The sequence below is a fragment of the Rana temporaria genome, chromosome 4 (genome assembly GCF_905171775.1).
Source record: "Rana temporaria chromosome 4, aRanTem1.1, whole genome shotgun sequence".
NCBI lineage: Eukaryota > Metazoa > Chordata > Amphibia > Anura > Ranidae > Rana > Rana temporaria.
In genome coordinates, this window is record NC_053492.1 from 400,910,278 (window position 1) to 400,938,174 (window position 27,897).

The window sequence follows — 27,897 nt, forward strand, 5'->3', positions numbered from 1 at the left end:
CCCACATTCCTCCCTGCCAATCAGCTTGCAACATACCGTCCGGAAGTACCTTTCACGAGACAGCCTGAACTCAGCGGCCATGTTTGCTAAGGGCAAATGAACTTAGCTTGTAACGCAAATCAATTTCTGTCGGGTTTAAACAATAACCGCTTCAGTTTGTGAAAAAATAATAAAAAAAAATCATACGACGTAAGTGCATTACTAGTCTTTTATGTGTTAGAATATATGCTTTTAATGGAGGGTAAACTTTTGCCCTAACACAAGATGGCTGCCGGAGATTCCTGAGCACCGAGGCGCAGACGCGGTTGATCCTGCACGGTGGTGTGTATGGAGTGTGTGTAGAGGAGTGATCGGCGTGCACCAGGCAGAGTGGGAAAGAAGAGCCTGGAGATGGCGGATGGGAAGCTGAAGCAGGAGAGCGGGGACGCTGCTGACATAGAGAACAGGTGAGACGTTGTCACCCATGTCACTGTCCTGCTTCTCTTCCTTCCAAGCTGGCTTTCTAATGGACATGAATGTGACTCCCGGCCTACTATACTGGAGTGTGCAGGACCCTCACACTGTGCTTGAATGGGTCACTGAACGTGTCAGGAGGGATCGTTCTGCTGTGACCCCCCTCTGACCGCTGTGACTCTTGTGACCCGTATTCAGCCGACAGCGGACGTCACTCAACCGTTCGAGGCTCTGAAGGGATCCCGACCTAAATGTCAGGATGCACCCAGATGCCTGGACTGGTCTTCTGTCGAGAAGTGCCCGGGATGACCCGCGCATGCGCAGTACGGAACAGCACAGCAGCTGTTTTTACGATTAGCGGTTGAGCCGGCCCTGCGCACAATAGCCGATGGAAGAATTTTTTGTGTCGGATTTTGCTAGGGTTGCCACCTTTTCTTTACGTCAACACCGAACACTTTAGTGGCACACAGGAATTTTTTTTTATAGCATAAACTATACATATTAAAGCGGAGTTCCGGCCACAATTTCACTTTTTAAATATAAATACCCCTGTAATACACAAGCTTAATGTATTCTAGTAAAGTTAGTCTGTAAACTAAGGTCCGTTTTGTTAGGTTGTTACAGAATTTAGACACTTTATGAAATAGAAATTGACTGGGGCCATCTTAAGTGTGGGCATCATGAAGCCAGACTGTATGACTTCCTGGATTTCAGCCTTGCAGATCTTACACATGCTCAGTGCTGCACAAGCAGTGTCAGATCAGGTTTCAGCACCTGTGCTGTCCAAGTCACATGATTCTTTGAGACTGGGGAGTGCACAAACTCCTGGAAAGTTACACCCACTACATTCCCAGGAGTCTGTGCGGTGAAGCTTAAGCACCTAGGTGCAGGAAGTGGGAAGATTAACTATTCTGCCTAGCAACAACACTTTGAAGGCATCTAAAAAAAAATGTTTTTTCTTAAAGGACTAATGACATTTTTTTAAAACTACCGATGTAATGTTATATTTATGGGTGGAACTCCACTTTAAATAACATGTCTAATCGTATGACGTTAATAACAAGAGTCCCCCTTTACATCAGAGGCTGCAGAGTTCCCCTTTACATCAGAACGCGCAGAGTTCCCTTTCACTGTACGGGGGGACTCTGCAGACTCTGATGTAAGGGAGAACTCTAGGGACTCTAATATAAGGGATGCTCTGGGAACCCTGATTTAAAGGGGTTGTAAAGGTAAAACATTTTTTTCCTAAATAGCTTCCTTTACCTTAGTGCAGTCCTCCTTCACTTACCTCATCCTTCCATTTTGCTTTTAAATGTCCTTATTTCTTCTGAGAAATCCTCACTTCCTGTTCTTTTGTCCACACAGTAATGCAAGGCTTTCTCCCTGGTGTGGAGTGTCATGCTCGCCCCCTCCCTTGGACTACAGGAGAGTCAGGATGCCCACGAGCACACAGCTCCTTTCTCTATCTGCAACGTAGAAAGCGTTCTGACTCTCCTGTAGTCCAAGGGAGGGGGCGAGCACGACTCTCCACACCAGGGAGAAATCCTTGCAGGTAAGTATAAGGGGGGGGGGGGGGGGCTGGGGTGGGAGAGGCACTCAGGTTTTTTTTACCTTAATGCATTAAGGTAAAAAATAAAACCTGCTTTCAGAACCACTTTAAAGGACATACACATTTCAGATCATGATTTTGAAGTTTTATTTTTCTCCAATTAACAGAAATGTGTTCCTGTATTTTGGAAGATTCCTGAACTGATGCAGTTTCTTTAACCTGAAATGTATTACATAATCTTTTTTCACTACAGCAGTAGCTGTTTATCAACAGCAGCCCAACTCCAGAAAGCTTTAAAATTCTCCTCTACAGTGTGTGTTTTTTTTTGCAAGCACTGCAAGGGTTATTAGTGTTCTGGTCAGGGGGGGTGCATGGAAAATTAGATTTACTCACCCGATCCTCCACTCTCCAGGTTCTGCGCTACACACTGACCACAGGGGGGCGCTCGCAGTTCAGTGTCGCCATTTACAGAATACTTTGCAATTTTGTAAATTAATGCAAGGTGTTATCTGATTGGACGGGGTGGTGATGTCACGATCTCAACCTCGTCCAGTCAGACAATGCCTTATATTCAGGAAAAAGAAGCAAAAATGTAGCAGGAAAAGCAGCAAATGAAGTGCACACATACCTGTAATTGATCCCGTTTAAAATGGAGGGATAGGTGTTCTTTCTATCTATCCTCCTCTATATTGATACAAGCTAGTTTACTTTATTATTTTATGTTTCCAGATACATCACATGTCTGAAGAGTGGCTTAAAGCAGTGAAACGCGTCGAGCTACCAAATGTCGTGTACTTCAATTACACGCCTACTAAGATATGTGCTCATATATACAACAGGGATCAGAAAGACCATAGACCGTGCAGATATTATGTTTCAATTATGTATACCCAATCATGAATATTGGTGGTCCCCTTAATCTTATCATGTGATTAATGTTTATAAATATGTTACTTCCATATAATACCGTTTTAGAAATTGGTAACATGGAAGTGTGCATTTCTATGTATATAAAATTTAATGTATGTAAACATGTATCTATTAAATATTTTACTATCCACCACTCTATTAATTTTGTTACCATGAGCTTCATACAAAGTCCCACCCCTTTTTGTTTAATTTTTGCTTCTTTTTCCTCAAAATTGTAGGGATGGAGGCACAAGACCATACCTGGCCATGGCTTCATTTAAAGTCCCAAATTCCCACTCCCCCAACCTCTTTTAACCACTTAAGGACCCGGACCATTATGCAGCTTAATGGCCAGGCCACTTTTTGCGATTCGTCACTGCGTCGCTTTAACTGACAATTGCGCGGTTGTGCGAAGTGGCTCCCAAACAAAATTGGCGTCCTTTTTTCCCCACAAATAGAGCTTTCTTTTGGTGGTATTTGATCACCTCTACCGTTTTTATTTTTTGCGCTATAAACAAAAATAGAGCGACGATTTTGAAAAAAATTCTATATTTTTTTTACTTTTTGCCACAATAAATATCCCCAAAAAATATATAATTTTTTTTCCCTCAGTTTAGGCCGATACGTATTCTTCTACATATTTTTGGTAAAAAAATAGCAATAAGAGTTTATTGGTTGGCAAAATTTATAGCATCTACCAAATAGGGGATAGTTTTATTGCATTTTTTTTTCTAGTAATGGTGGCGATCAGCGATTTTTATCGTGACTGCGACATTATGGCGGACACTTTTGACACCATTGTCATTTTTACAGCGAACAGTGCTATAAAAATGCACTAGTTACTGTAAAAATGACACTGGCAGTGAAAGGGTTAACCAGGAGGGGCGCTGTAGGGGTTAAGCGTGCCCTAATGTGTGTTTCTTACTGTGGGAGGCGTGGCTTAGCGTGTGACGTCACTGATAGTGGTTTCCTATGACAGGGAACAGACGATCAGAGACGGCCACACTAGGAAGCATGGGGAGAGGTTTGCTTACACTTCCTCTCTGTGACCCGATCGCGGGACACCAGCGGCGATCGGGTCCTCTGTTCCCGCAGGGACGGTCACGGAGAAGAGGACCGGGTTGCGAGCGCACCTCTCTGCAGACGTATATATCTGCATGCGGCATGCCTTATATTCATTGAAATAAAAATACACTGCATTCTGTGCATGGAGGCAATAACAAGCAAGTGACCCCTGGTGATCAGTGTGCAGAGAGGAAGGTGCACGGCACAGAAGATTGCAGCTATTACTGTAGTAGCACAGACTACTACAGTGACTGTTGGCAGCCCATTCGGTATGAGATATTTATATTGTGCCAATCGAAGTATGCAGTAGAGATCATAGCTGGCTAGCTGTGGCTCAGCTTTACCTGGCCACACTCTGTATTATTCCTACTTATTTCTGGAAAAGATAAAATGTATAACATCTGTATTGAATTATCAAATCTTGTATTTCATTTATTTCTGAAGCTGAAATCTCTTTATAAAGCACCCACTTTAATGGCATTATTATTATTTTTTATTTATTTTTTGCATTTAAGGATTATAGAGCTGTGTCAGCAATTTCCTCATGGAATTACAGATCAAGTTATCCAGAATGAGATGCCACACATTGAAGCAAAGCAGAGAGCAACGGTTATCAACCGCTTACTATCAGTTGTAAGTTTTAGAGGATGGGAGATAAGAGTGTTATAAGATGCCATTGAAGGCATATTAAAGCTAAACTTTGTGTTTCATCTAACTTTAAATAGTGCATTTGTACCATGGTGGTCCAAAACAACTATTTAATTCGCTAAGGCTCCGTTAACACATAGGCGTTTTTGAATTGCGGCAGAATCGCGGCAAAACGCAGGACGAATTTGCAAAGCCATTATTTCTTATTGGCACCCCAAACACGGTGCGATCATGCCGCCCAAAAGAAGTTCCGGCACCCCTTTTGGGTTATGCACATCGCGCAACTTGGTGTGCATGATTTGTCGATTTCAGCAGAATCGCAAACGCATTTGGGGTGCCATTAAAAAATAACGGCATCGTAAACGCGTCCTGCGTTTTGCTGCACTTCTTTAATCACAAGCAGAATCGCGTCAATTCTGCCTGTGATTCAAATTGCCGATGTGTGAATAGTGAATAGACACACGATCGGACTTCTGATAGAATCGAATCCGATGATTTTTTCGTCGGATATCCGATGAAGCTGACTTTCATCAGTCTCGCCTACACACCATCAGTCAAAAAGCCGACCATGTCCAACGCGGTGACGTAAAATACTACGACGTGCTGATAAAAATGAAGTTTAATGCTTCCGAGCATGCATCGACTAGATTCTGAGCATGCATGGATTTTTCTCCATACAGACAATCAGATTTTTCTGTCAGTTTTTTATCCATAAAAAAAAAATTAAAACGTTCTATTTTTTTTTCACAGATGGAAAATAGAACGATGGGACCCACACACGATCAGTTTGTCTGATGAAAACAGACCGAGGGACTGTTTTCATCGGACAAACGATCGTGTGTACAGGGCTTTACAGTTGCAGTGGCTGGGAGCACTGTGTAAAACTGTATGTACCCTCTGCTACATACATTGTACAGTACAGTGCAATTGTGCCGTCACAGAGGTGAGACTTTCCCGTCCCACTTCCTGGAATAAAGTTAAGTTGGGCTCCTCGGCTTTTCAGAAGAAGCCTTGTATTCTAGGAATGAAGCGGTGGAAAAGTGGACTGATGTAGTCACCAACTTCGTCTCAGCCTATTTAAAGTTAAAGTGGTAATAAACCCAAAAGCAAACCTGTATAATATTGCAGCTTACCAATTCTTGGATGTGATGTTGGATTAATTTTCATTTTAGGTGTTCTTTATTTTATTCATCTAGTAAACCAGGCAGTAAGTATGTTTTTTCAACAGAACAAGCTTCCCTGCAGATATAGCAATTAGTGAGTTGAGACAAGCCATTTAACATTGACAGGGGTGCTTACAATGATCAGCTTTTTATTTATGCAAAACTTTTACCCCCAAAGATTTAAAATTGTTGCTGTAACTCAGTGTTTCTCAATTCCAGTCCTCAGGCCCCCCCAACAGGTCAGGTTTTCAGGATTTCCATTATTTTGCACAGGTGATTTGATCAGTTTCACTGCCTGAGGCTGGGTTTACACTACTTTCATCCTACTTTGCTCTGTGTTCAATGTTTCCCTATGAGAGCGTCTTGTAGCGTCCTACACAAGTCGGTCCGACTTTGAAAATGCTCCCTGTACTACTTTTGGTCCTACATTGATCCTACTTCAGGCCCATTGAATATCATTGAAGTCGGACCAAAGTAGTATCCTGTTCATGAAAGTAGGATGGATGTAGGACCAATGTAGGATAAATGTAGGACCGATGTAGCAGAGCAAAGTAGGATGAAAGTAGTGTAGTAGTGTGAACCCAGCCTTAGTAATTACCACAGCATTTTCATCTGAGGGAAATCCTGAAAACCTGACCTGTTGGGGGGGGCCTGAGGACTGGAATTGAGAAACACTGCTGTAACTGCTTTTGAAGTGTTAGCTGGAGTTTGTCTTCTATTTTTTAGTGTATCTAAATCTGCTAGCGCATTCTCCACTTTCGAGACAGTGCTGCTGACAAAGGTATCTCTGTTGCACCTTCATGCAGAGTGGAGGCACTCTAATACAGGAAGGGCCAGATCCACAAAGAAGTTACGTCGGCGTATCTATCTATTGATACGCCGCGTAACTTCTAGGATGCTCCGGCGTATCTTTGTTTTGTATCCACAAAACAAGATACGCCTGAATGGGGGCTAGATCCGACTGACGTACGTCTTAGTACGCCGTCGGATCTTAGGTGCATATTTACGCTGGCCGCTAGGTGGCGCTTCTGTCGATTTCCGCGTAGAGTATGCAAATTAGCTAGATACGCCGATTCTCAGAACGTACGTCCGGCTGGCGCATTTTTTTACGTAAGGCTTTTTTTGGCGTAACATTACCCTTGCTCTATGTGGCGTACGCATTGTTAAGTATGGACATCGGGCCAGCATCGAATTTTCCGTTTGCGTAAAACGTTCGCGAATAGGGCTTTGCGTAAATTACGTTCACGTCGAAAGCATTGACTATTTGCGACGTGATTTCGAGCATGCGCACTGGGATACCCCCACGGACGGCGCAAGCGCCGTTAAAAAAAAAACGTCATTTACGTGGGGTCAAGTAGAATTACCATAAAACACACCCACATCTTATCCATTTGAATTGCGCGCCCTTACGCCGTCAGATTTACACTACGCCGCCGTAACTTACGGCGCAAATTCTTTGTGGATAAGGAACCTCCGCTCTAAGTTATGGCGGCGTAGTGTATCTGAGATACGCTACGCCCGCTTATATTTACACCGAGGTACGTGGATCTGGCCAGATCAACCTGTGAAAAAAAGGCAACAAAAAAAAAGAAAACTAATAGTCACCACATCTAGATATTGGTATGTTGTAATGTATCGTATTCCTGGGTATGGGTTATTTTTTCTCCTGCAAAGTAAAAGCATAATGGGCTAGTATGCATCGCATACTAGCCCATTATGTGCCACTTACCTGCAAACAAAGCCTGCAATGTCCCTGCTGGTGGAAGCTTCCATCTTCACCCCCTCTTCCTTCCAGGGCCGTGGACTCCGGCTCTGTGACTGTCTGGAGTCGCGTGATGTCACTCCCACACATGCGCGTGAGAGCCAACAGTCAGGGCACAGGCCCTATAGAAACGGCACAATCATGCCCTTTCTATAGTGCGCATGTGCCGATGACGGCGCACACGTATATGATAAATATCTCCTAAACCGCGCAGGTTTAGGAGATATTTCCAGTACCTACAGGTAAGCCTTATAATACAACCACTTTAATACTACTTTAAATGAAACCTGAGATCATCTTTAAGGGTGGCTCCTTTCCTTTGCCCTGTCCTATAGAGCCATGTAATGAAGCTGCTTGGGGCTCTGCCTTGGGAAGTTGCTGTCAATCTATTTCCTTGGGGAAGGAGCACAGGGCTGCCTGTACATGTTGGCACAGGCAGCCTCTCCATATATGCCGCTTTTCTGTTTGAATTGTCTGGCCGCACTGGTCTTTTTTTGGTCCACAAAATACAGTAGATGCATCTGTACAATTAAATTATTTGAATATGTATGTGTGTGATTTTTATTTTTTTATATATATATATATATATATATATATATATATATATATATATATATATATATATATATTTAGTGTGTGTGTGTGTGTGTGTGTGTGTGTGTGTGTGTGTATGTATATATATATATGTATATATGTATATATATATATATATATATATATATATATATATATATATATATATATATATATATATATATATATATATATATATATATATATATATATATATATATATATATATATATATATATATATAAATGTCTTTTACATTTTTTTTATGTATAACTGTTTCATACGTTATTCAAATTTTAGGGTCAGTTGGATCTCCTTAGAAGTGGAACGGGCCTTTTGTACAGACTGAAAGATGCACAGACCGCTGGGTGAGCTATAACGACTAAGCATTAGAATGACCCAAACAAACTACCGTATTTATCGGGGGGTATTGGGCGCTCCGGCGTATAGCGCGCACCCCTAATGTTGACCCTAAAATCCTGTAAAAAAACATTTTATTAAATTTTACTACTTACAGTTTTGGTGTCTTGCCCGGCGTCCATCGGCGGCCTCGGTGGTGTCCTCCCGACTTCTCCCGCGCTGTCTCCGTGTCGAATCCTCGCTTCCCGCGCTCAGTTTGAAGCCTCCGCCGACATATACCGAGCGCAGTACACTCGGGTATATTTGACCACGCTCGGCTTCTCACCCATAAATATCACAGAGCGTGACTACGAGCGAAGCCGAGCCTGGCCGAATGTACCCGAGTGTACTGCGCTCGGTATATGGCGGCGCGGGTATCGGCATATATCGTGCACCCACGATTTTCAGGGCAAAAAAGTGCGCGGTATAGGCCAATAAATACGGTAATTCCATTGCATAACTATGTGGCCGATGTGTGCATGCTGTAAAGTATTCTAATGGCATTAGCTACATATGGTTAGCAGTGCTGTTTTCTGACAGCCGTACATGCGACTCCCTGTCTGCTGCTAGAATTTGTTTTTATTAAAAGATTTTTACAACGTTTAAAAAAAACACTTTTTTCCGCACAGAGATAGAGCTGCAACCCCCCCACACACACACACAATACCTCACAGTACAAACTGTTACTGGACAAAAACAATACAGTATGCTTGTAGCAATTAAGGATGGAACATACAAAGAACATGTGTTAAATTAATTAAGTATGTGCGCAATAAAGAGGAATGGTGATAACAATCAAGAGTTTTTATTTCCCACAACTCTTGGAATCGGTTCACCTACATGAGACTACAAAGAGTGTTGTCTCAGCTTCCATGAAAGAGCATTTACTCCATACATGAAGACGATGAGGGGCCTTAAGTATCAACTCATTCTTCTTTTCTTTATTTTCAGTAAAATGAAGGGTTCCGACAATCAGGAAAAGTTAGTGTATCAGATTATTGAGGATGCTGGAAATAAAGGTATTCTTATGTGAACTGGGTGTTATTTATTCACTTTTTTTTTTAAATGCCAGAAAAAATGTAACTTTCCTAGCAACAGAATAACAATCTACAATAATTATAAATATTAGAGCACATATATTCAAAATATATAACACAACAAAAGCCCCTGGCCCTCCACCTAATTAATGCAGCAAAATCATGTGTCCCCATGCATTGGCAGAAAAAAAGCTCCACCTACTATCGCTGAATGGCTTCAGCGCATTAAGAAAATTGCGGAAATGGAGGAACTGATCCATTAGGCTAGAGAGACCCTGCCTCTTTCTGTAAAATATGGACCTGCTGGTTACATTTCATAGATTCAGCATAAATCATCAGAATAATGAATGATACCAATATTAACCAGTGGGAGCTTGAACCTGGGGAAAAGAGGGAAAGTGGAGTTAAACGAAGGGAACCGATATTGGTGATACTCCCTAACCACATTACTCTGGCTTAGACCTCACTTTCCCTTCTCTCTCTTAAAGCCCAACCTCAACACATCCACCCTCAAAAAATCCCATATAATATTCTTCTTGACTCTAGAATAACTGACACTACCTGCTAAATTCTTCTTTTTTTTTATGCTGGATAACATATTTACCTTTTTGTTAGGTACCCCGACTGTAACAACCGGAGTGCCTACCTCGTTACTGTTGTTTGTTTTTCTTTGTTTGCATGTCTTACCTTGACCATCTGTAACAGTTTTTTTTAAATATACCTATCTCCTCTGTGCAAAATCACTATACAGAGGGGCCCCTATTCTCCTCTTCTGGGGTCCCCAATGGCACTCCTTGCTCCTTCTCTTCTCGAGTGCCCCCATAGAGAGCCACCCTTCCTGGGGGCACTCGTGCGGGCACGCTCTTGAGTGTTGCCGCTGCATCCATTGACTCTGCCCGGCTACCGTGTCACTGCATTTGATTGACAGCAGCCGATGGCTCCTGCTGCTTTCACTCTATTTAATGAGCACCTGAGACAGCAGCTGGAGCTGCTGTTTTTGTCCCCGTCGCTGGCACGATCAGGTACAAGTACGAAAAAGGGGGGCTCTGGGAAGGGTGCTGTAGCACAAAAGGTAGGAACACGCACGCACCCCGGCCAGGAGGGCCACACACGGGGTGGTGGGATAACTGCCCAGCTCAAGGGCGGGAACACAGCAACCTCAACTAATGGCGTCTGCCCCTTAAATACCCCTCCCCAGCATGCACAGCGAGGTGGCCCAACCTCCTGATAGGCTGCTGAGGAGTTATACTTAAAGCGGAGGTTCACCCTCAAAATGAACTTTCCAGCATCCTTAAAGCGGAAGTAAATCCATCAATTTAACAGTTTGAAAAAGCAGTAACATACCTGGCATGCTTACTGTCACATTGGTTGTGCTCTAAACCAAACTGTCAAACCATCCAATGGCTGATGTCATAACTGATCACATGTGCAGCATCATGCAGTTGAAGATTAAACAGAGGCCAAGACGTGCCTTAGCAGCCGTCAATCAACTCCTCTTCGCTTAGAAACGCCCATTCCCCGCAGGATTCCCAGCCCAGAGCCGGAAAACAAGGGCTCGTATAACGATAAGTACAAGTAAAAAAAAAACAAAAAAAACAGCATACTGCAGATGTTAGCAGTATGCTACAGCTAATGTCAAAAAGTGGATTTTTGGGTGAACCTCCGCTTTAAACACACTTGACCCCACTGCTGCCACCTGCTGTTCGGGGGTGACGGGAGTACCCGGACAAAGGGATAGCACACGGTACAGCCAAGCTAGAGCAGAGACCCCAAATAAAACCAAATAACAGGTTCAGAGCCAACTATCTCTCTGAACTCCCCCTAAATTTAGAATAGCACCGGCTCTGAAAATAGCCAGTCGCTATATATAGCTCCTGCACCCATGCAGGAGTCCGAGACGCTGCATGGGTGCAGCTAGAGCAGTGGTTCTCAACCCTCTAGTGCCGTGACCCCTTCATTATATTTCCCAAGTTGTGGGGACCCCTAACAGTAAAATTTATTTTTGTAGCGTGGGTTGTCAGCACCCAAGGCATGACAAGTAATTTGCGCCTAAACCACAGACATTTAGCGCTCCCTGAGTCCTTTTAATGGCAACTATAATCACACTCACTGTGTCTCCGGCTTCACTGTGTCTCTGACTTTGTGGTGTCTCGCAGCAGTGACACCTATTCCGAAATCAGGAGATGGGGTCCAGTAATGGTGGAACCCCCTTGTGCGCTTTTAAATAAAAGTGGGCTACCAGGCCCTTAAAAACTCAGTTCTGGACTGGCGTACTCACTGAAAAATGCATTTACCGCTGGAGTCTGATCACCCCAATCTTACAATATATATAATATATATATATATATATATATATATATATATATGTACATTATTGAAATCATATAGGCAATATATTGCAACACCTACATAAAATTTATGTTTGGTTTTAATTGTATTTGCCCATTTATTTGTATAGTATGTGCAGTACCTATTGCATACACTTTGACTTTGAGACCCCTTTCACACTGGAGGTGTTTTTCAGGTGCTTTAGCGCTAAAAATAGCATCGGTAAAGCACCTGAAAAAAGCCTCAGCTGCAAACCCAGTGTGAAAGCCCAAGTGCTTTCACACTGGGGCGTTGCGCTGGCAGGGTGTCAGGAAAAGTCCTGCCAGCAGCTTGTTTGCAGCGCTTTAGGAGCGGTGAACTCACCGCTCCTAAAGCGCCCCTGCCCATTGACTTCAATGCCGAACTGCTGGCAAAGTTGCCATTTGTGGGCACTTTTAACCCCTTTTCGGCCACTAGCGGGGGTTAAAAGTGCCCAGGTATCGTTCAAAAAGCGCCGCAAAGCCGATGGTAAGGCGCCGCTTTACCGCTAACGCCCGGGCGTTGCAAGTGTGAAAGCACTCTAACTGCTACAGCCAAATTTTTCTACGATAGTTTCCACTTCAGAAGCTTCTTTAGGGCTAATTATATCTTGCATGACTGGTGCTTTAAACTGGCCATACATGCAAAGATTTCACTAATATTTAAAATCCAAATTGAAATCGAATAGATTCCTCCATCTACACCATGGGTCTTCAAACTACGGCCCTCCAATTGTTTAGGAACTACAATTCCCATCATGCCTAGTCATGTCTGTGAATGTCAGTGTGTTACAATGCCTCATGGGAAGTGTAGTTCTACCACAGCTGGAGGGCCGTAGTTTGAGGATCCCTAATCTACACTAAAGAGCCTGGATGGAGGAATCTCAATTGTCGCCTATTGCATTTCCACTGCTGCTGTATACCCAAACAGTGATTCCCGTCTGCTTGGATGCAGTCAGTGTTAGGCCAATAGTTTTCCATCTTCAACAAAGGTAAATTGAAAAATCTACTTTTCTTGTGCCAGGTGATGCTAATAAGACCAGCTTGGTTTGAATTTAGGCCAACTCGGCAGAAATTATCTGCCATGTATGGCCAGGTTTAGAAAGTATATTACGTACTATGGATATGTTTCCCCTCATTTTTTAAAGCTGAACTAAACCGCATCTGAGCGCCACAAACTAAAAACTCTATTTAATACATTTTTATTATTCAAAGCAAATGCGCCTATCCATGTCTCTATACTTCATTTTGCTGAGAAATCCCTTTGAAAAACATGTGGGCAAAACCTTGTGAGCTGCCAAAACTCCTCCCTAAAGTGAAAATCTAAAATAAAATAGCAATAAAAATAAAAAAAAATAAAAACAAATCAACTAAAAAACAGTTGGCAGTACTTTCCACACTTTCCCAAATGTGACAATGCAAACTGGTATATCAAATGTGCGGCGCTTGAAAAACACCCCCCTAGCATTTCTGTCTGTGTCCATCTTGAGTAAGGGCATAGGATTCTTATAGCATTTACTTCATTGAAAAAATGAGAAGGGGGGGGGGGGAAAAAGGGGGAAACCAAAAGGACCCCGGGGCTTTTGAACGGTGCAAATAGATAATCAGACAAAATTTGATTATAAAATTAGAAAATATAATTTATTACACAAATAATTAATATGCCATAAATACGATAAATTTGAAATACATCTCGATTAAATACGTGATATCAAGACGAAGCATTGTTTAAGTCAGCTCTACATGTTTCACTCCGACGAGTTTCTTCAGGAGCTTTCAGACATACAATGCTAAATATCAAAAGAAAAAACAAGACATATAATTAAATGACTGTTGAAAACAATCATTTATATATCAATACATTTTGGTAAATAATGTCAAAAAAGGGGGAAAAGAAAAATATTGATCATGAATGCATCAGTTATTGTAGATAATGCATGCTCAAGGATCTCAACTACATATAAACAGGGGCCAAAAGTAAAAACAATAATATTTACTTACCAAAAAGGTAAAACAGCAAAAGACAGCAGACCATACAGGAAGGAACCAGAGTCCTCAGGGAAAACAGAATAGTTCAGGAGAACCACAGCAGGATTTTAAGCCATTAATAGAATTAATCTGAAAAATCAGGAAAGCACATGTGGAAACACATATGCAAACTACTCTCAGTTGTATTATGCAACAGTGGGTAAAGAGAATATACACTCCAAACACTTGTTATAATGAACAATATATGTAATATATATACCTGTCAATAGTAAGCAAAAATGCCTATTGTCAGTAGAAACAGTCTAATGTTTGCCATAGATATGGATTGAAAGAGGATAAAGGGGAAGGAAGACACTCTCACAGCCCCTCAAATAACCTGATCAAAAAGCGGCATCCGCTCTGTTAAGAAAAAAGGGGAGAAATAAAAAAGTATATTATAAGTAAATAGGGATAGTTCAGTGCCAAAAAATGCACAGAACAAACAAATCCCTAATGCTCACAGTGTGTAAGCACAAAGCCAAAAAGCTTGTAAGGTAAATACCTGATTAGGACAAAGTCCAAAGATGAAAAGGCAGAGCCACCTAGATAGCTGTGCATACAGCAGCCTTTCCTTGCATTAATTAGGTCTGGTCTCAGCTGGAGCACCTAACACAGCGCTTAGGCTTTAAATCTGCCACCACGGCGCGGTGGTGGCAGATTTAAAGCCTAAGCGCTGTGAGCATTAGGGATTTGTTTGTTCTGTGCATTTTTTGGCACTGAACTATCCCTATTTACTTATAATATACTTTTTTATTTCTCCCCTTTTTTCTTAACAGAGCGGATGCCGCTTTTTGATCAGGTTATTTGAGGGGCTGTGAGAGTGTCTTCCTTCCCCTTTATCCTCTTTCAATCCATATCTATGGCAAACATTAGACTGTTTCTACTGACAATAGGCATTTTTGCTTACTATTGACAGGTATATATATTACATATATTGTTCATTATAACAAGTTTTTGGAGTGTATATTCTCTTTACCCACTGTTGCATAATACAACTGAGAGTAGTTTGCATATGTGTTTCCACATGTGCTTTCCTGATTTTTCAGATTAATTCTATTAATGGCTTAAAATCCTGCTGTGGTTCTCCTGAACTATTCTGTTTTCCCTGAGGACTCTGGTTCCTTCCTGTATGGTCTGCTGTCTTTTGCTGTTTTACCTTTTTGGTAAGTAAATATTATTGTTTTTACTTTTGGCCCCTGTTTATATGTAGTTGAGATCCTTGAGCATGCATTATCTACAATAACTGATGCATTCATGATCAATATTTTTCTTTTCCCCCTTTTTTGACATTATTTACCAAAATGTATTGATATATAAATGATTGTTTTCAACAGTCATTTAATTATATGTCTTGTTTTTTCTTTTGATATTTAGCATTGTATGTCTGAAAGCTCCTGAAGAAACTCGTCGGAGTGAAACATGTAGAGCTGACTTAAACAATGCTTCGTCTTGATATCACGTATTTAATCGAGATGTATTTCAAATTTATCGTATTTATGGCATATTAATTATTTGTGTAATAAATTATATTTTCTAATTTTATAATCAAATTTTGTCTGATTATCTATTTGCACCGTTCAAAAGCCCCGGGGTCCTTTTGGTTACCCCCTTTTTCCCCCCCCCCCCTTCTCATTTTTTCTTATCATTGGGGTGAGGTGCCTGTGACTACTGATACTTGTCCACAAAACGTATTATTTACTTCATTGAATTCATCTGCCCTTGACCTAGGCATGCAGGCAGGAGGGTGTGCTTAGCTGAGAAAGCCCCTCCTCCACTCCTGAAGGATTCTGGGATGTATGACATCATTGGCACAGGCCTGGAAAGCAAGTGAAAAAATGTAAACAGTTTAAAACAAATATGATACACTTTCCAATCTATTTACTAATAATAGCAGCATAAGGATTAAAAATAGTCAGTTTAGTGAAGTTCCACTTTAATACAGATTGCATTTGTCACCAAATTTACTGGAGAAACGGTGATCATCGGTTGACATGGATAACAATTTTTTTTAGCAAGGCAATATGTTGAAGTTGTGCAGCTGCAACTACTATACATACATTTTATTCATGTTTTTCTTAGGTATATGGAGCAGAGACATTCGATACAAAAGTAATCTTCCTCTCACTGAGATCAATAAAATCCTAAAGAACATGGAAAGCAAGAAGCTAATTAAAGCGGTCAAGTCAGTAGCGGTAAACTAATTATGAATTTATTTACAGTGTACAGTACATACTTGCACCATATGTAACATTACTTCTCTATGTGGAATTTAACGTTGGTTGCATTACATGGCATTTTTGAGATTATCCTAATCGCGTGTGTGTGTGTATTAGGGGTGCAACGGATCAAAAAACTCACGGATCGGATCGATCCTCGGATCAGGAGTCACGGATCGGATCATTTTCGGATCAGCAAAAAAAATAAAAAAATCTTGTTACACCCACCAGAGTTTTATATTTCATAGTTATTTTCAACACAAAATGGAGTTTATATGCTTAAATACAGTGTTTGGAAATCCGACGGACTGTTTACATGTTACATTTTAAAAGCAGCAGCAAACCTGCTGACCTCACATGCTTGCTAATGTGACAGAACACCTCTGATTTCACATTTAACTAAATGTGAAATCAGAGGTGTTCTGTCACATTATTAAGCATGTAAGGTTTGCTGCTGCTTTTAAAACTAAACAGTCTGTTGGTTTTTTAAACACTGTATTTATGCACATAAGCTCAGTTTTGTGTTGAAAATAACTATAAAAAAATATATGATCGGACACACACAGCAGGGCTTCACCTGTCAGTGATTATTGTGGGGTATGATGGTGTCCCCATAGTGTGTGTGTGTGTGTGATGACAGGGGCCACAGTGTGGAGGGGAGGAATGTGTCATATACTCGCAATGTATTAACTACCGTATGTGTTCTGCTCTCGTCCTCGTCCAGTGCTGGTGATGCGGAATAGCATCCTCCCCCGTCCCCCCGTCCAGGAATACAATAACAAACACTCGGCCTCCCCCTCCTCCTCCCCCTCCTCCTCCCCCCCGGGCTCCGCAGCGCTCCTTCTCCCTTCACACATGGCTCCGGCCAAAACACTAACACACGCTGCCTGCTTGTAACGCGCCCGATGATTGGTTTGGAGGCAGGGCAACTCTGGGTCGTCGCTTCTGTTCTGCATCCTGATTGGCCGAGTGCTAGCGCCTCCTCCTTTCTTGTCAGTCAGTGTACTGCAGTGAGAGGAGGCTGAGGGAGCTCGCAATGTACGGATCATACGGATCACATGTGTACCGATCCGAATAGGTTGATCCGTGCGGATCACGGATCAATGACGATCCGTTGCACCCCTAGTGTGTATGTATTATATCTATACATAGATATACCGTGTTACCCCGGAAATAAGACCTACTGTGATTTTTCCAGGAGCGCTGCAATATAAGCCCTACCCCAAAAATTGGCCCTAGTTAAAGGTGCTTGTAAAATCCTATAATCCACTCTATTACAGTATGGAACAATGTGAGTGTTTCTGTAATATAATTCTGCCAAGTACCTTTGTTACAGCACCGCTCAGCTGACCTCCCGCTGCTCTCCTTCTCTTCTCCCAGCTGTCAGCGGGGGATCTCGGAGCAGGGAAGAGAGCTCCGGCGGGTCACAAAGGCACCCAGCGGCGCTGCAACGAAGGTTTTTGCCACAATTATATTGCAGAAATGCTCACATTGTACATTATATAGTACTGTAATAGAGTGGATTCTAGGATTTTACAAGCAATTTAACTCGCAATGCTAATGACTACTGAGCTGACAGGCAGGGAGGGAAGACGGGGGGCACAGGAACTGGCAAATACACATTACATAAGACCTATCCTGAAAATAAGCCCTACTGTGTCTGTCTTTTGTTGCCAAAATTAAATATAAGACCCGGTCTTATTTTCAGGGAAAAAAGGTATATATCAGGATTTTTTAATAAAAAGGAAGCAGAAAGACCATGGCTTCATCCCATTCATTTGTTTGAATACAAAATAATAAATATATATAGTCAAACAACTGAATGGGATGAACCCCCGTTTTTTTTTTTTTTTTCTGCTTATTTTTTTAATTAAAAATTCTGGTGTGTGTGTGTGTGTGTGTGTGTGTGTGTGTGTGTGTGTGTATATATATATATATATATATATATATATATATATATATATATATATATATATATATATATATATATATATATATATATAATTTTACATACACATAGATATGATTGTATTATATTATTTTCATTATTATTAAACTTTTATTTTGTGTGTTTTTTGTTTTTTTCAATTGTTTGTTTTAAGCTTGTGTGTTTTTCATCACAGGCTTCAAAAAAGAAAGTGTACATGCTGTATAATGTACAGCCTGACCGCTCGGTGACGGGAGGAGCATGGTACAGTGACCAGGACTTTGAGTCTGAATTTGTCGAAGTATTAAACCAACAGTGTTTTAAGTTCTTGCAAACTAAGGTGATTTCATTTTGAATTTTATGTCTGTTTGTTTATGATGGTACAATGCATGTCCATATTTGTTTGGGTGTATTACAGATTTGCCATTTTATATTTGCAAAATGTGGTTGCTCAAACAATATAATTTTCCCTAGGGATGCATAACTTGAACCCAGTCTAGCTAAAACTATGTTAACTTTGGACAGAATGGGAAATAATGTAGTTGGATAGATTTTCCCTAACTTGCTGCAGGGACAGAAAGTGATGAAAATCTCTCATGTGGGAACCCTGTGTGCAGCCAAACTTTTTTTTTTTTTGTCTTATTTTTGGTATAATGGGTGAAGGATAGAACCCGTGTCAAGTTATTATTACTGTGGCTTCCTGTCTCAGTATCAATCATTCCCCTATTTTTTTTATCTTGCTGTCACAAGAACAGGAAGTGAAGTGAAATCTCCCTAGCCTCCCTGTAATTGGACAACAATTACACTTTGAATGTCCATGCACACTGGGTTTAAAAAAAAAAAAGAGCCAGTTCCTTTGGTAGACCAAAATGCTCATATAGAGCGTCTTTGTACAGGTGTTTAGCAATTATTTTTTTATGCCTCTAAAAACTGAGCTGAAAATAAGCCTCTAATCGTCCTAATGTGCATGGATATATAGGATAACACTGAGCTGCATTAACAGGGAAAAAAACCCACAAAACTCTCATAGAAGCAGTTTTTTTTAAAGCGGTGGTTCACCCTGCAGAACAACTTTTTAGCATAAAATTAGGCATAGTAGCGCGAGCTACAGTATGCCTGTCTTAATTTTTTTATCCCCGTACTCACTGTGTAATCGTACATAGAAGATTCCGACTGCCCGCGGGGAATGGGCGTTCCTTTCAAGAGGGAGGGTGATTGACGGCCGGCTCTGGCACGTCACGCTCCCCGAAGACAGCCGGAGTAGGTCTCGGCTCTTCACGGCGCCTGCGCACAGACTATGCGCAGGCGCCGTGAAGAGCCAAGCCTATTTCGGCTATTTCCGGAGAAGCGTGACGCGCCAGAGCCGGCCGTCAATCACCTTCCGTCTGGATTGGAACGCCCATTCCCCGTGGGCAGTCGGAATCTTCTATGTACGATTACACAGTGAGTACGGGGATAAAAAAATTAAGACAGGCATACTGTAGCTCGCGCTACTATGCCTAATTTTATGCTAGAAGAAAAAAATATATATATATTTTTTTTCTATAGGGTGAACCCCCGCTTTAAGCCCAGTGTGCATGGAACCTTATAAGAAAATAAAATTACTGCCCAATTGTGCACCGGTTCCTATTTCGGCTTTGTTATGGCTACCCCCTAAACTGCGTCCTCCTTCTGTTAGCTCGTTATGCTTCACAGTCTGAAATTATGGGATTCGATTCGGTACTCGGGCAAACTTATGTCTCCATTCCGGCCTCTACTTCCTCTCCTGAATAATCCTATGTTCCCGCCTGGCTCAGAACAACCCCATGTTTTTTCTTGGTGGCCTGCTCATGGGTTCTCATTGGTTCACCACTTTCTTCGCACCCGAGCCTTTCCCCTGTGGTCATCGATTCATGAGACCCATGATGCTGCGTCTACCGAATTTTTCCGCTATATTCAGTTGCGACACTGGATAACCTCCCTTCGGCGCCTAGGCTCCTTCCCGTATCAAATCACTGCCTTTGAACGCATCTGTCAGCGTTGCCCGGGTGCTCGCGGCACCATTTCTACGATTTATTCTTTACTTGCTTCCAGTAGCTCTTCTACTACCCTTTCTTATGTGCTTAAATGGGAGCGTGATCTATCCCCTATTGATCTCGCAGACTGGAGTAGGGCCTGGTCCAGCATAGCAAAATGCTCCTTCAACACTGCCACTTTGGAGGCAGCCTATAAGGTCCTTCTACGTTGGTACTGGGTCCCAGCTCGCATTGCCAAGTCGAACCCTGCGTGTACTGACGGGTGCTTTCGGGGTTGTGGTCAACGAGGGGATGAGCTGCACATATGGTGGTCCTGTCCCCGCTTAGTTAGATTCTGGTCAAGGGTCTTTGGCCTATTATCCTCCCTATTCCATGTCCCCATCCGTAAGGACGCTAGATATGCATTACTCCATTGCCCAATTCCAGGCCTCTTCTCTCACCAACAGAAGTTAGCTACATACTTATTTATCGCTGCCAAGCGGACAATAGCGAGGGCCTGGAAAAAAACTTCTGTTCCATTCCCAGAGGTCAAGAATACCCTGACGACTCTTATGATCCATGAAAAGATGTCTAGCGTCCTCCATGACTCCCATGCTAAATTTCTTAAGGTATGGGCCCCGTGGTGGTCCTATACATTCCCTAGTTTACACCTGTCTAGTCTGGGGCTCTAAATTTAACTTGTCCTTTTTTCCAGCCTGAGGCTTCTTTCTTTCTCTCTGTGTTTCCGAGCTTTTGCTCGCTGTTCTACCTTTTTCTTCCTTTCCTTTTTCCTCTATTGTGCAAGGGGTGTTTTTTTTTTTTTTTGCTGTTTTATTTTTTTATCTTTATTTTTTCTTTTTTTTTTCTTTTTTTGTTTTTTTTCCTTTCTCCCCCGTTCTGCGGATAACTCCGCTCCCTCTCCCTTTTATCTGCTTTGGCCCATGGGCCTCTTGGCTCAGGCATATCGCACTGCCCCCCGGCCCCGGCTGGGGTGACGGTGGTAACTTGTGATTAGTTCCTTTAATAGTATGTTTTCTACTATGTGCTTTGTACTTTGTTTTGCATCCCCTGCATGGGAATTTGTCGATTTGTCTAAAATACTTTAATAAAAAATATTGTACCAGAAGAAAAGAAAATTACTGGAGTACAATTTTGGAGTCCAAATGTTGCTAGGCATCTCAAAGAGCCGACGTACAGCTACGATGGCTCATGCAGGGGGCCAGCCTGCCGCAGTATAACTAGCCTCTTATAACTAGCGGTTAACATATACTCATCACTTGTTTTCCTGAAACATTCATACATAAATTCAGTAATCTCATTTAGAACCAAGAGTGGACATCGCTCATTCATGTGGGCCATGGGGTGTATCTTATGTTTCACTATGGGGTTCCCTCTTCTAAGACCCTTTTTACAGCGTTTTAGCGTTAAAAAATATCGCTATTAAAACGCTCATGAAGTGCGCTTCATGCATCTCAATGGACCCTTTCACACTGAGTCCTGCAAGCAGCATTTTTGGAGCAGCTTTTGGGTGCTGAAAAAAAAACGCTCCAAAATTGCCCCTCTCCATTGAAATGAATTGAAAGCGCTGTAAAAACGCCTTGCCCTTTCACACTGAGGCACTGCAAAAACGCCCTAAAACGTTAGGGTCTTAGCGGTGCTTTACCAGCGTTTTTCGGGCGCTGGCAGTGTGAAAGGGCTCTAAAAGCACTCAGGCTTTCACATTGGGATTGCAGATGAGGCTTCTTTCAGGCGCTTTACAGGCTTTTTTTTTAACGCTAAAGCGCCTGAAGAACGCTTGAATAATGCCCCAGTGTGAAAGGGGCCTTAAAGCTGTATAGCGCTCAGTGATTGGAGTAGAGCTGACAGGTCAGGTAAATTGTCTCTCTTAGTTATTTTTTCTCCGCAACCCTATTTATTTCTATTGTTTGCCTACTAACTTGTTTACTGATCTCCCAAACCCAGCGGAGTGCAATGCACGTTTGTAACGCACACTGCTATGTGTCATTGTTCAAGTGTCTCCTAAATTAAAAAATAGAACCTCCGTTTACCCAAATTAATTGCAGACCATTAACATCACTGTTCAGTATAAAGGAAGACTTACTTTTTTTTTCCATATTTAACAGGCAGAAGCAGCCAGAGACAGTAAGCAAAACCCAATGATCCAAAGAAACAGTTCTTTTGCATCATCCCATGAAGTCTGGAAATTTATCTGTGAGCTTGGCATTAGCAAGGTACAAAATACAAGACTAAAGTTATGCAGGTACTTTAGTATCCACCACTTGTGCCTGTAAGATGATCTGTACATTTGTTATTGGTGGGTTACGTACTGGGAACTTGGATGTACAGTCATGCTCAATAGTTTGCATACCCTGGCAGAAATTGTGAAATTTTGGTTTGATTTGATTTAAAAAGCCACAAATGTGGGAAATTAACCTTTTAATTGCCATTTTAACCTTTGTGCGCCACTTTGTCTGTACCAAGGCCAAACATTCCAGGGTATGTATACTTTTCATCAGGGCCATTTGGGTGATTTCTGATGTTATGATTTAAAAAGGATCCAAAAAACTATGATAATAAATGGCTTCATGTGATTTAGGGTTGTCCCGATACCGATACTAGTATCGGGACCGATTCCGAGTATTTGCGGGAGTACTCGTACTCGTATGGGGGGAGACATGGCTGCGTATGGGGGGGGACATGGCTGCATATGGGGGGGACATGGCTGCGTCTGTGGGGGGACATGGCTGCATCTGTGGGGGGACATGGCTGCATTTGGGGACACATTTAAAAAAAAAGTATCGGTATTCGGTATCGGCGAGTACTTGAAAAAAGGTATCGGTACTTGTACTCAGTCCTAAAAAAGTGGTATCGGGACAACCCTAATGTGATTGCTATTCTTAAATAAAAGACCATTTATTTATTTTTTTTTGCATGATCAGTCATGTTTTCAATATTAATGCCAAGATTTCAGCATTTTTGCCAGGGTATGCAAACTTTTGAGCACAACTGTATGTATACCAAAAAGGGGTTATCATCTACTGCATTGTTTATACCTGGTTAGATGCATTTCAAAGGATTTTGGGCCTATTTAGATCTGTGCATGTGTGTAGAGGTGCGTTCTATTTTGTAGTGGTAACAGTTTGGTCTTAGGCCGGAATCACTTCCTTCCGAGGATAGTATTGTGTAAAAAACTGTGTTTTTCATGCTTTACTACATGCTATATTTCATGTTAGGATCTCTTTAGGCTTTGTTCACACTAGTGCGATTTCAGATGCAACTAGAATCGCATGACAGCGGAAATCACATTGTTTTCAGTGGTGCCCATTCACATCAATGCAACTCAGCACGACTTTATAAAAAAAAGGTTCCTGTACTACTTTGGTGCAATTTCAGTGTCTTGTTGGCCCCATAAAATATGCAAACCACATAAGTTGCACTACATAATCGCACTGAAAATCTGATTAAAATCAGATCACAGCAGTGTGAACCTAGCCTTAAACACACACAACAAAATGCATGTGCGACTTTAAAAATCTTAAATTCCTTTATCAATTTATTTTTCTAAAAGGTTGAATTATCAATGGAAGACATAGAAACTATTCTAAACACACTGATTTATGACGGGAAGGTAGAAATGACCATAATCGCCGCTAAAGAAGGGACAGTGGGCAGTGTGGATGGACAATTGAAACTTTACAGAGGCGTGAACCCAATCATACAGCCAGCAGGTTTAGTGCGTACACCTTGTGGCCTGTGCCCGGTAAGCTGCTCTATGTGACCTGTAAAATCTCAGTTTTTACTTTTTCACCTTTTTGTGTACTTGCTCATGTCTGTATGTGCTTGCGGTATGTCTCTTACAGTTTTAGTAAAAAGTCATAAAGATTTTTTTTCATTTCCTGTCCCCTGAAAAGTTGTCGCGTTGTCAGCCGAACAGGAAGTGGAGTGAAGCCTAACGGAGGCCCAGATAGCAGTAAAACATGACAGGGGTTCTAACCCTTAACCACTATATTCATGGGAGTCCGCTGAAATTTTTTCAGGGGGGGGGGCGCTTCCGCAGCAACAATACACAGTCGCATTTAACCCTTTCTTCAAACGCTAGCAGGGGTTAAAAGCACCCTGCTAGCGTCCAAATAGCGCAGCTAAAACAATGGTAAAGGGGTGCTTTACCGATAACGCAGCCAGCTGGCAGTGTGAAATAGCTCTTGAGATAATTCAGCTTCACTCCATGCCCATATAAATATAGCCTAGAGAATGTACAGACCCCCCATCAGCACAGATGGACCACCCTTCAGCACAGACCCCTCCATTCAGCAACGAGACCTCCCATTCTGCATAGACACCTCCATTCAGCACACATGGACCCCCCCATCCCATTCAGTACCTCAGATCAGCCATCAGCACGGCATGGGCACAGCAGGTTCCCTGTGTACACATAAACACTGGAGGGGGAGGTGGCTTCACTCTGCTCGCTGTGTCTGTGTGACATCCGGCCCGGGACTGCTCAGACAGCCCACAGCCGCGAGACTCTTTAACACCTCCATTTTCCAGGGGAGGTCAATTGCCCCCCCTTGCCCTATGGAGCGAACGCCCATGACTATATTAAAAATTAACAAAAAATAAGTTGCTGGCTGGACACACACACACAAACAAACAAACACACACACACATAAAACTGATCTCTTTTTAGCAAAGTTTTAAATAGTTTGGACCAAGCTAGTCCAAAGGAACTATTTACTTCACTAAGAGATGCAGCAGCTCTCAGTGTTGTATAAACGGCGCGCAGCCTCAGCTACATACAGTATACAACGCTATGTTCCATCAGTGGAATCGGAACTTCCTGTCCCACTCCTGCAACAAAGGGCACCTTGTATTCCATAAATGAATACAAAAATTCCTCTGATTGGGTGAGGGGGAGATTGTGACATCCTTTGCCCACCTCTCTATATGGCCAATCAGAGGATGCTTTGTATTCATTCAGTGAATACAAAGCTCCCTGCGAAAGGCTGAGCAATGCCGCTCAGCCTGACTTGATTTTTTTTCGGTAGAGGACTGAGAGCTGCTGCATCTCAGTGCATTAAATAGTTTGGACCAGCTTGGTCTAAACTAAGACCCCTTTCACACTGAGGCGCTATAGCGCTAAAAATGGCACCTGCAAAGCGCCCTGAAAGAGACGCTCCTTTCACTCCAATGTGAAAGCCTGAGAGCTTTCACACTGGAGCAGTGCGCTGGCAGAACTGTAAAAAAAGTCCTGCTAACCGCATCTTTGAGGCAATGTAAGAGCGATAAATACACCGCTCCTAAAGTGCCCCTGCCCATTGAAATCAAAGGGCAGCGCCACTGCAGCTGCGGTTTAACCCTTTTTTGCCCGCTAGCGGGGGTTAAAAGCGGACAAATAGCGTCGCAAAAACGCGTTTTACCCCAGTGTGAAAAGAGTCTTACTGTTGAACCACATCCCATCCAGTGTACATACTGTATACAGTGGATATAAAAAGTCTACACACCCCTGTTAAATTGTCAGGTTTCTCTGATGTAAACAAATTAGATAAAGATACATTTCAGAACTTTTTCCACCTTTTAATGTAACCTATAAACTGTACAACTTAATTGAAAAACAAACAAATCTTGGGAAGTAAAATAAAATAATGTGGTTGCATAAGTGTGCACACCCTCTTATAACTGGGGGTGTAGCGGTGTTCAGAATTAAGCAATCACATCCAAACTCGTGTTAAATAGGAGTTCAGTACACACGTGCCATCATTTAAAGTGCCCCTGATTAACTCCAAATAAAGTTCAGCTGTTCTAGTAGGTCTTTCCTGACATTTGCTTAGTCGTATCCTACAGCAAAAGCCATGGTCCACAGAGAGCTTCCAAAGCATCACAGGGATCCAATTGTTAAAAGGTATCAGTCGGGAGAAGGGTACAAAAGAATTTCCAAGGCATTACATATACCATGGAACACAGTGAAGACAGTCTTCATCAAGGGGAAAAATATGGCATAACAGTGACATTACCAAGAACTGGACTTCCCTCCAAAATTGATGAAAAGACGAGAAGAAAACTGGTCAGGGAGGCTGCCAAGAGGCCTACAGCAACATTAAAGGAGCTGCAGGAATATCTGGCAAGTACTGGCTGTGTGGTACATGTGACAACAGTCTCCCGTATTCCTCATATGTCTGGGCTATGGGGTAGAGTGGCAAGACGGAAGCCTTTTTTTTACATTTGGCACCTTTCAGGGGGGAGGGGGGTGCAGATACCTGTCTAAGGGCTCTTTCACACGGGCGGACCGTATGTCTGCTTTTTCATCCATTTGTGTACGGACGAAAAAGGGACCTAAATTGATCCCTCCCTCCATTGATCCCTCCTTCCGCTTTAAGGGTGTGCACACTTATGCAGCTATATTTTAGTTTTACTTCCCCATGCTAAAAGATTTCAGTTTGTTGTTCAACTGAGTTGTACAGTTTATAGGTCACATTAAAGGTGGAAAAGGTTCTGAAATGATTTATCTTTGTCTCATTTTTTTACATCACACCTGACATTTTAACAGGGGTGTGTAGACTTTTTATATCCACTGTATATGCAGCCATGATCCTGATGTCATTTTTTATTTTTGAGCCAGCAACCAGCCTTTTGGTTAAAGGAATTCCAGCAGTTCTACAGCCACCTGATCACTTTTTCAGGTCCCCCTGGCCACTGCCCACTGGGGCTACCCATTCCACCAAGTAGCCTGGGACTGCTGCAGGTGGGCAGAATGGCTGCTTATAGAGGAGACCCTTAATCTCACAATAAAGAGTACCTGTCACAAAGGATGATGTTCATCAAGTTTGAATAAAATAAATGTAAAAAACTGAAAACGCCCCCCTGCCCCCATGCTCACGCTCAAATGCAAACACTTGCGTAGGTGCCGTATGCATATATAAACAGTGTGCACTAAAATGTATGCAAGTGCATTTTTTATGAACATTTGCATTTGATAAACAGCTGTGCAAATTGCAACAGCCACCAGTAATTTTCTAGCAAAAAATGTTGATAACATATATGTGGAAATTGGCCGGAGCAGCAAGTGGTTAAACAGCACTAAAAGCTGGAAATGAGCTGCTGCTGCTGTAAAGCCTACTTCAGTATGATTATTGATACAGTAAAACCTTGGTTTGAGAGCGTTTTGCAAGACAAGCAAAATGTTTTAATACATTTTGCCTCGATATACAAGCAATGTCTTGATGTAAGAGTAGCGTCATGTCACAACAGAGTATAAAAGAGAAGAGAGGAGCCTCTAAGTGTAGCAATATGGTTACATTTAATGAAGGTGCAACTTATTGCTACACTTAGAGGTGCCTCTTCTCTTTTATACCCTGTAAAAAAAAATGCTTTGATATACAAGTGCTTTGGATTACAAGCATGTTTCTGGAACGAATTATGCTCCCAATCCAAGGTTTTACTGTATTCATCTATTGTTTGTACCTACGCCTAACTTTCATTTTCTTTTGTTTTCCTGGACAGGTTTTTGATGACTGCCAAGAAGGTGGCGATATTTCTCCATCTAACTGTATATATATGTCTGAGTGGCTGGAGTTCTGATGGAAACCTATTGCAAAGTAACACAGTGCAAGATCTCCATCTATACGCGTGACACACTTTGGTGTATGCAACTGTACAAACTGTACTAAATTATTTATTTTAGATGTTTACAATTTTTATTGTTATTCAGATTCCACTTTTGATATTACTTCAGTTAAAATAATGGCCAAACCAAAGAGCGATGTAGTTTTATTTAACGCAATATTCCGCTATCAAGTTGTAAATGTAATAAACATCTCGGAAGGAACCATAAA

At 41.9% G+C, this 27,897-nt stretch overlaps 1 protein-coding gene and 1 long non-coding RNA gene across 2 annotated transcripts; one reads left to right on the plus strand and one right to left on the minus strand.

Moving 5' to 3' along the window:
• The first annotated feature begins 270 nt into the window (after window positions 1–270).
• POLR3F (RNA polymerase III subunit F) lies at window positions 271–27,897 on the plus strand. The gene is made up of 9 exons (XM_040351202.1): window positions 271–446; window positions 4,492–4,609; window positions 8,423–8,490; window positions 9,473–9,540; window positions 16,011–16,123; window positions 18,271–18,414; window positions 22,192–22,299; window positions 23,637–23,828; window positions 27,566–27,897. The coding sequence occupies exons 1-9, from the start codon at window positions 391–393 to the stop codon at window positions 27,641–27,643; spliced, it is 945 nt and encodes a 314-aa protein (XP_040207136.1). The 5' UTR covers window positions 271–390; the 3' UTR covers window positions 27,644–27,897.
• Window positions 13,654–14,194, minus strand: LOC120937746. The gene is made up of 3 exons (XR_005748749.1): window positions 14,152–14,194; window positions 13,905–14,021; window positions 13,654–13,693 (listed from the first exon to the last, which is right to left on the minus strand). It is a non-coding gene; the product is annotated as an uncharacterized LOC120937746 (long non-coding RNA).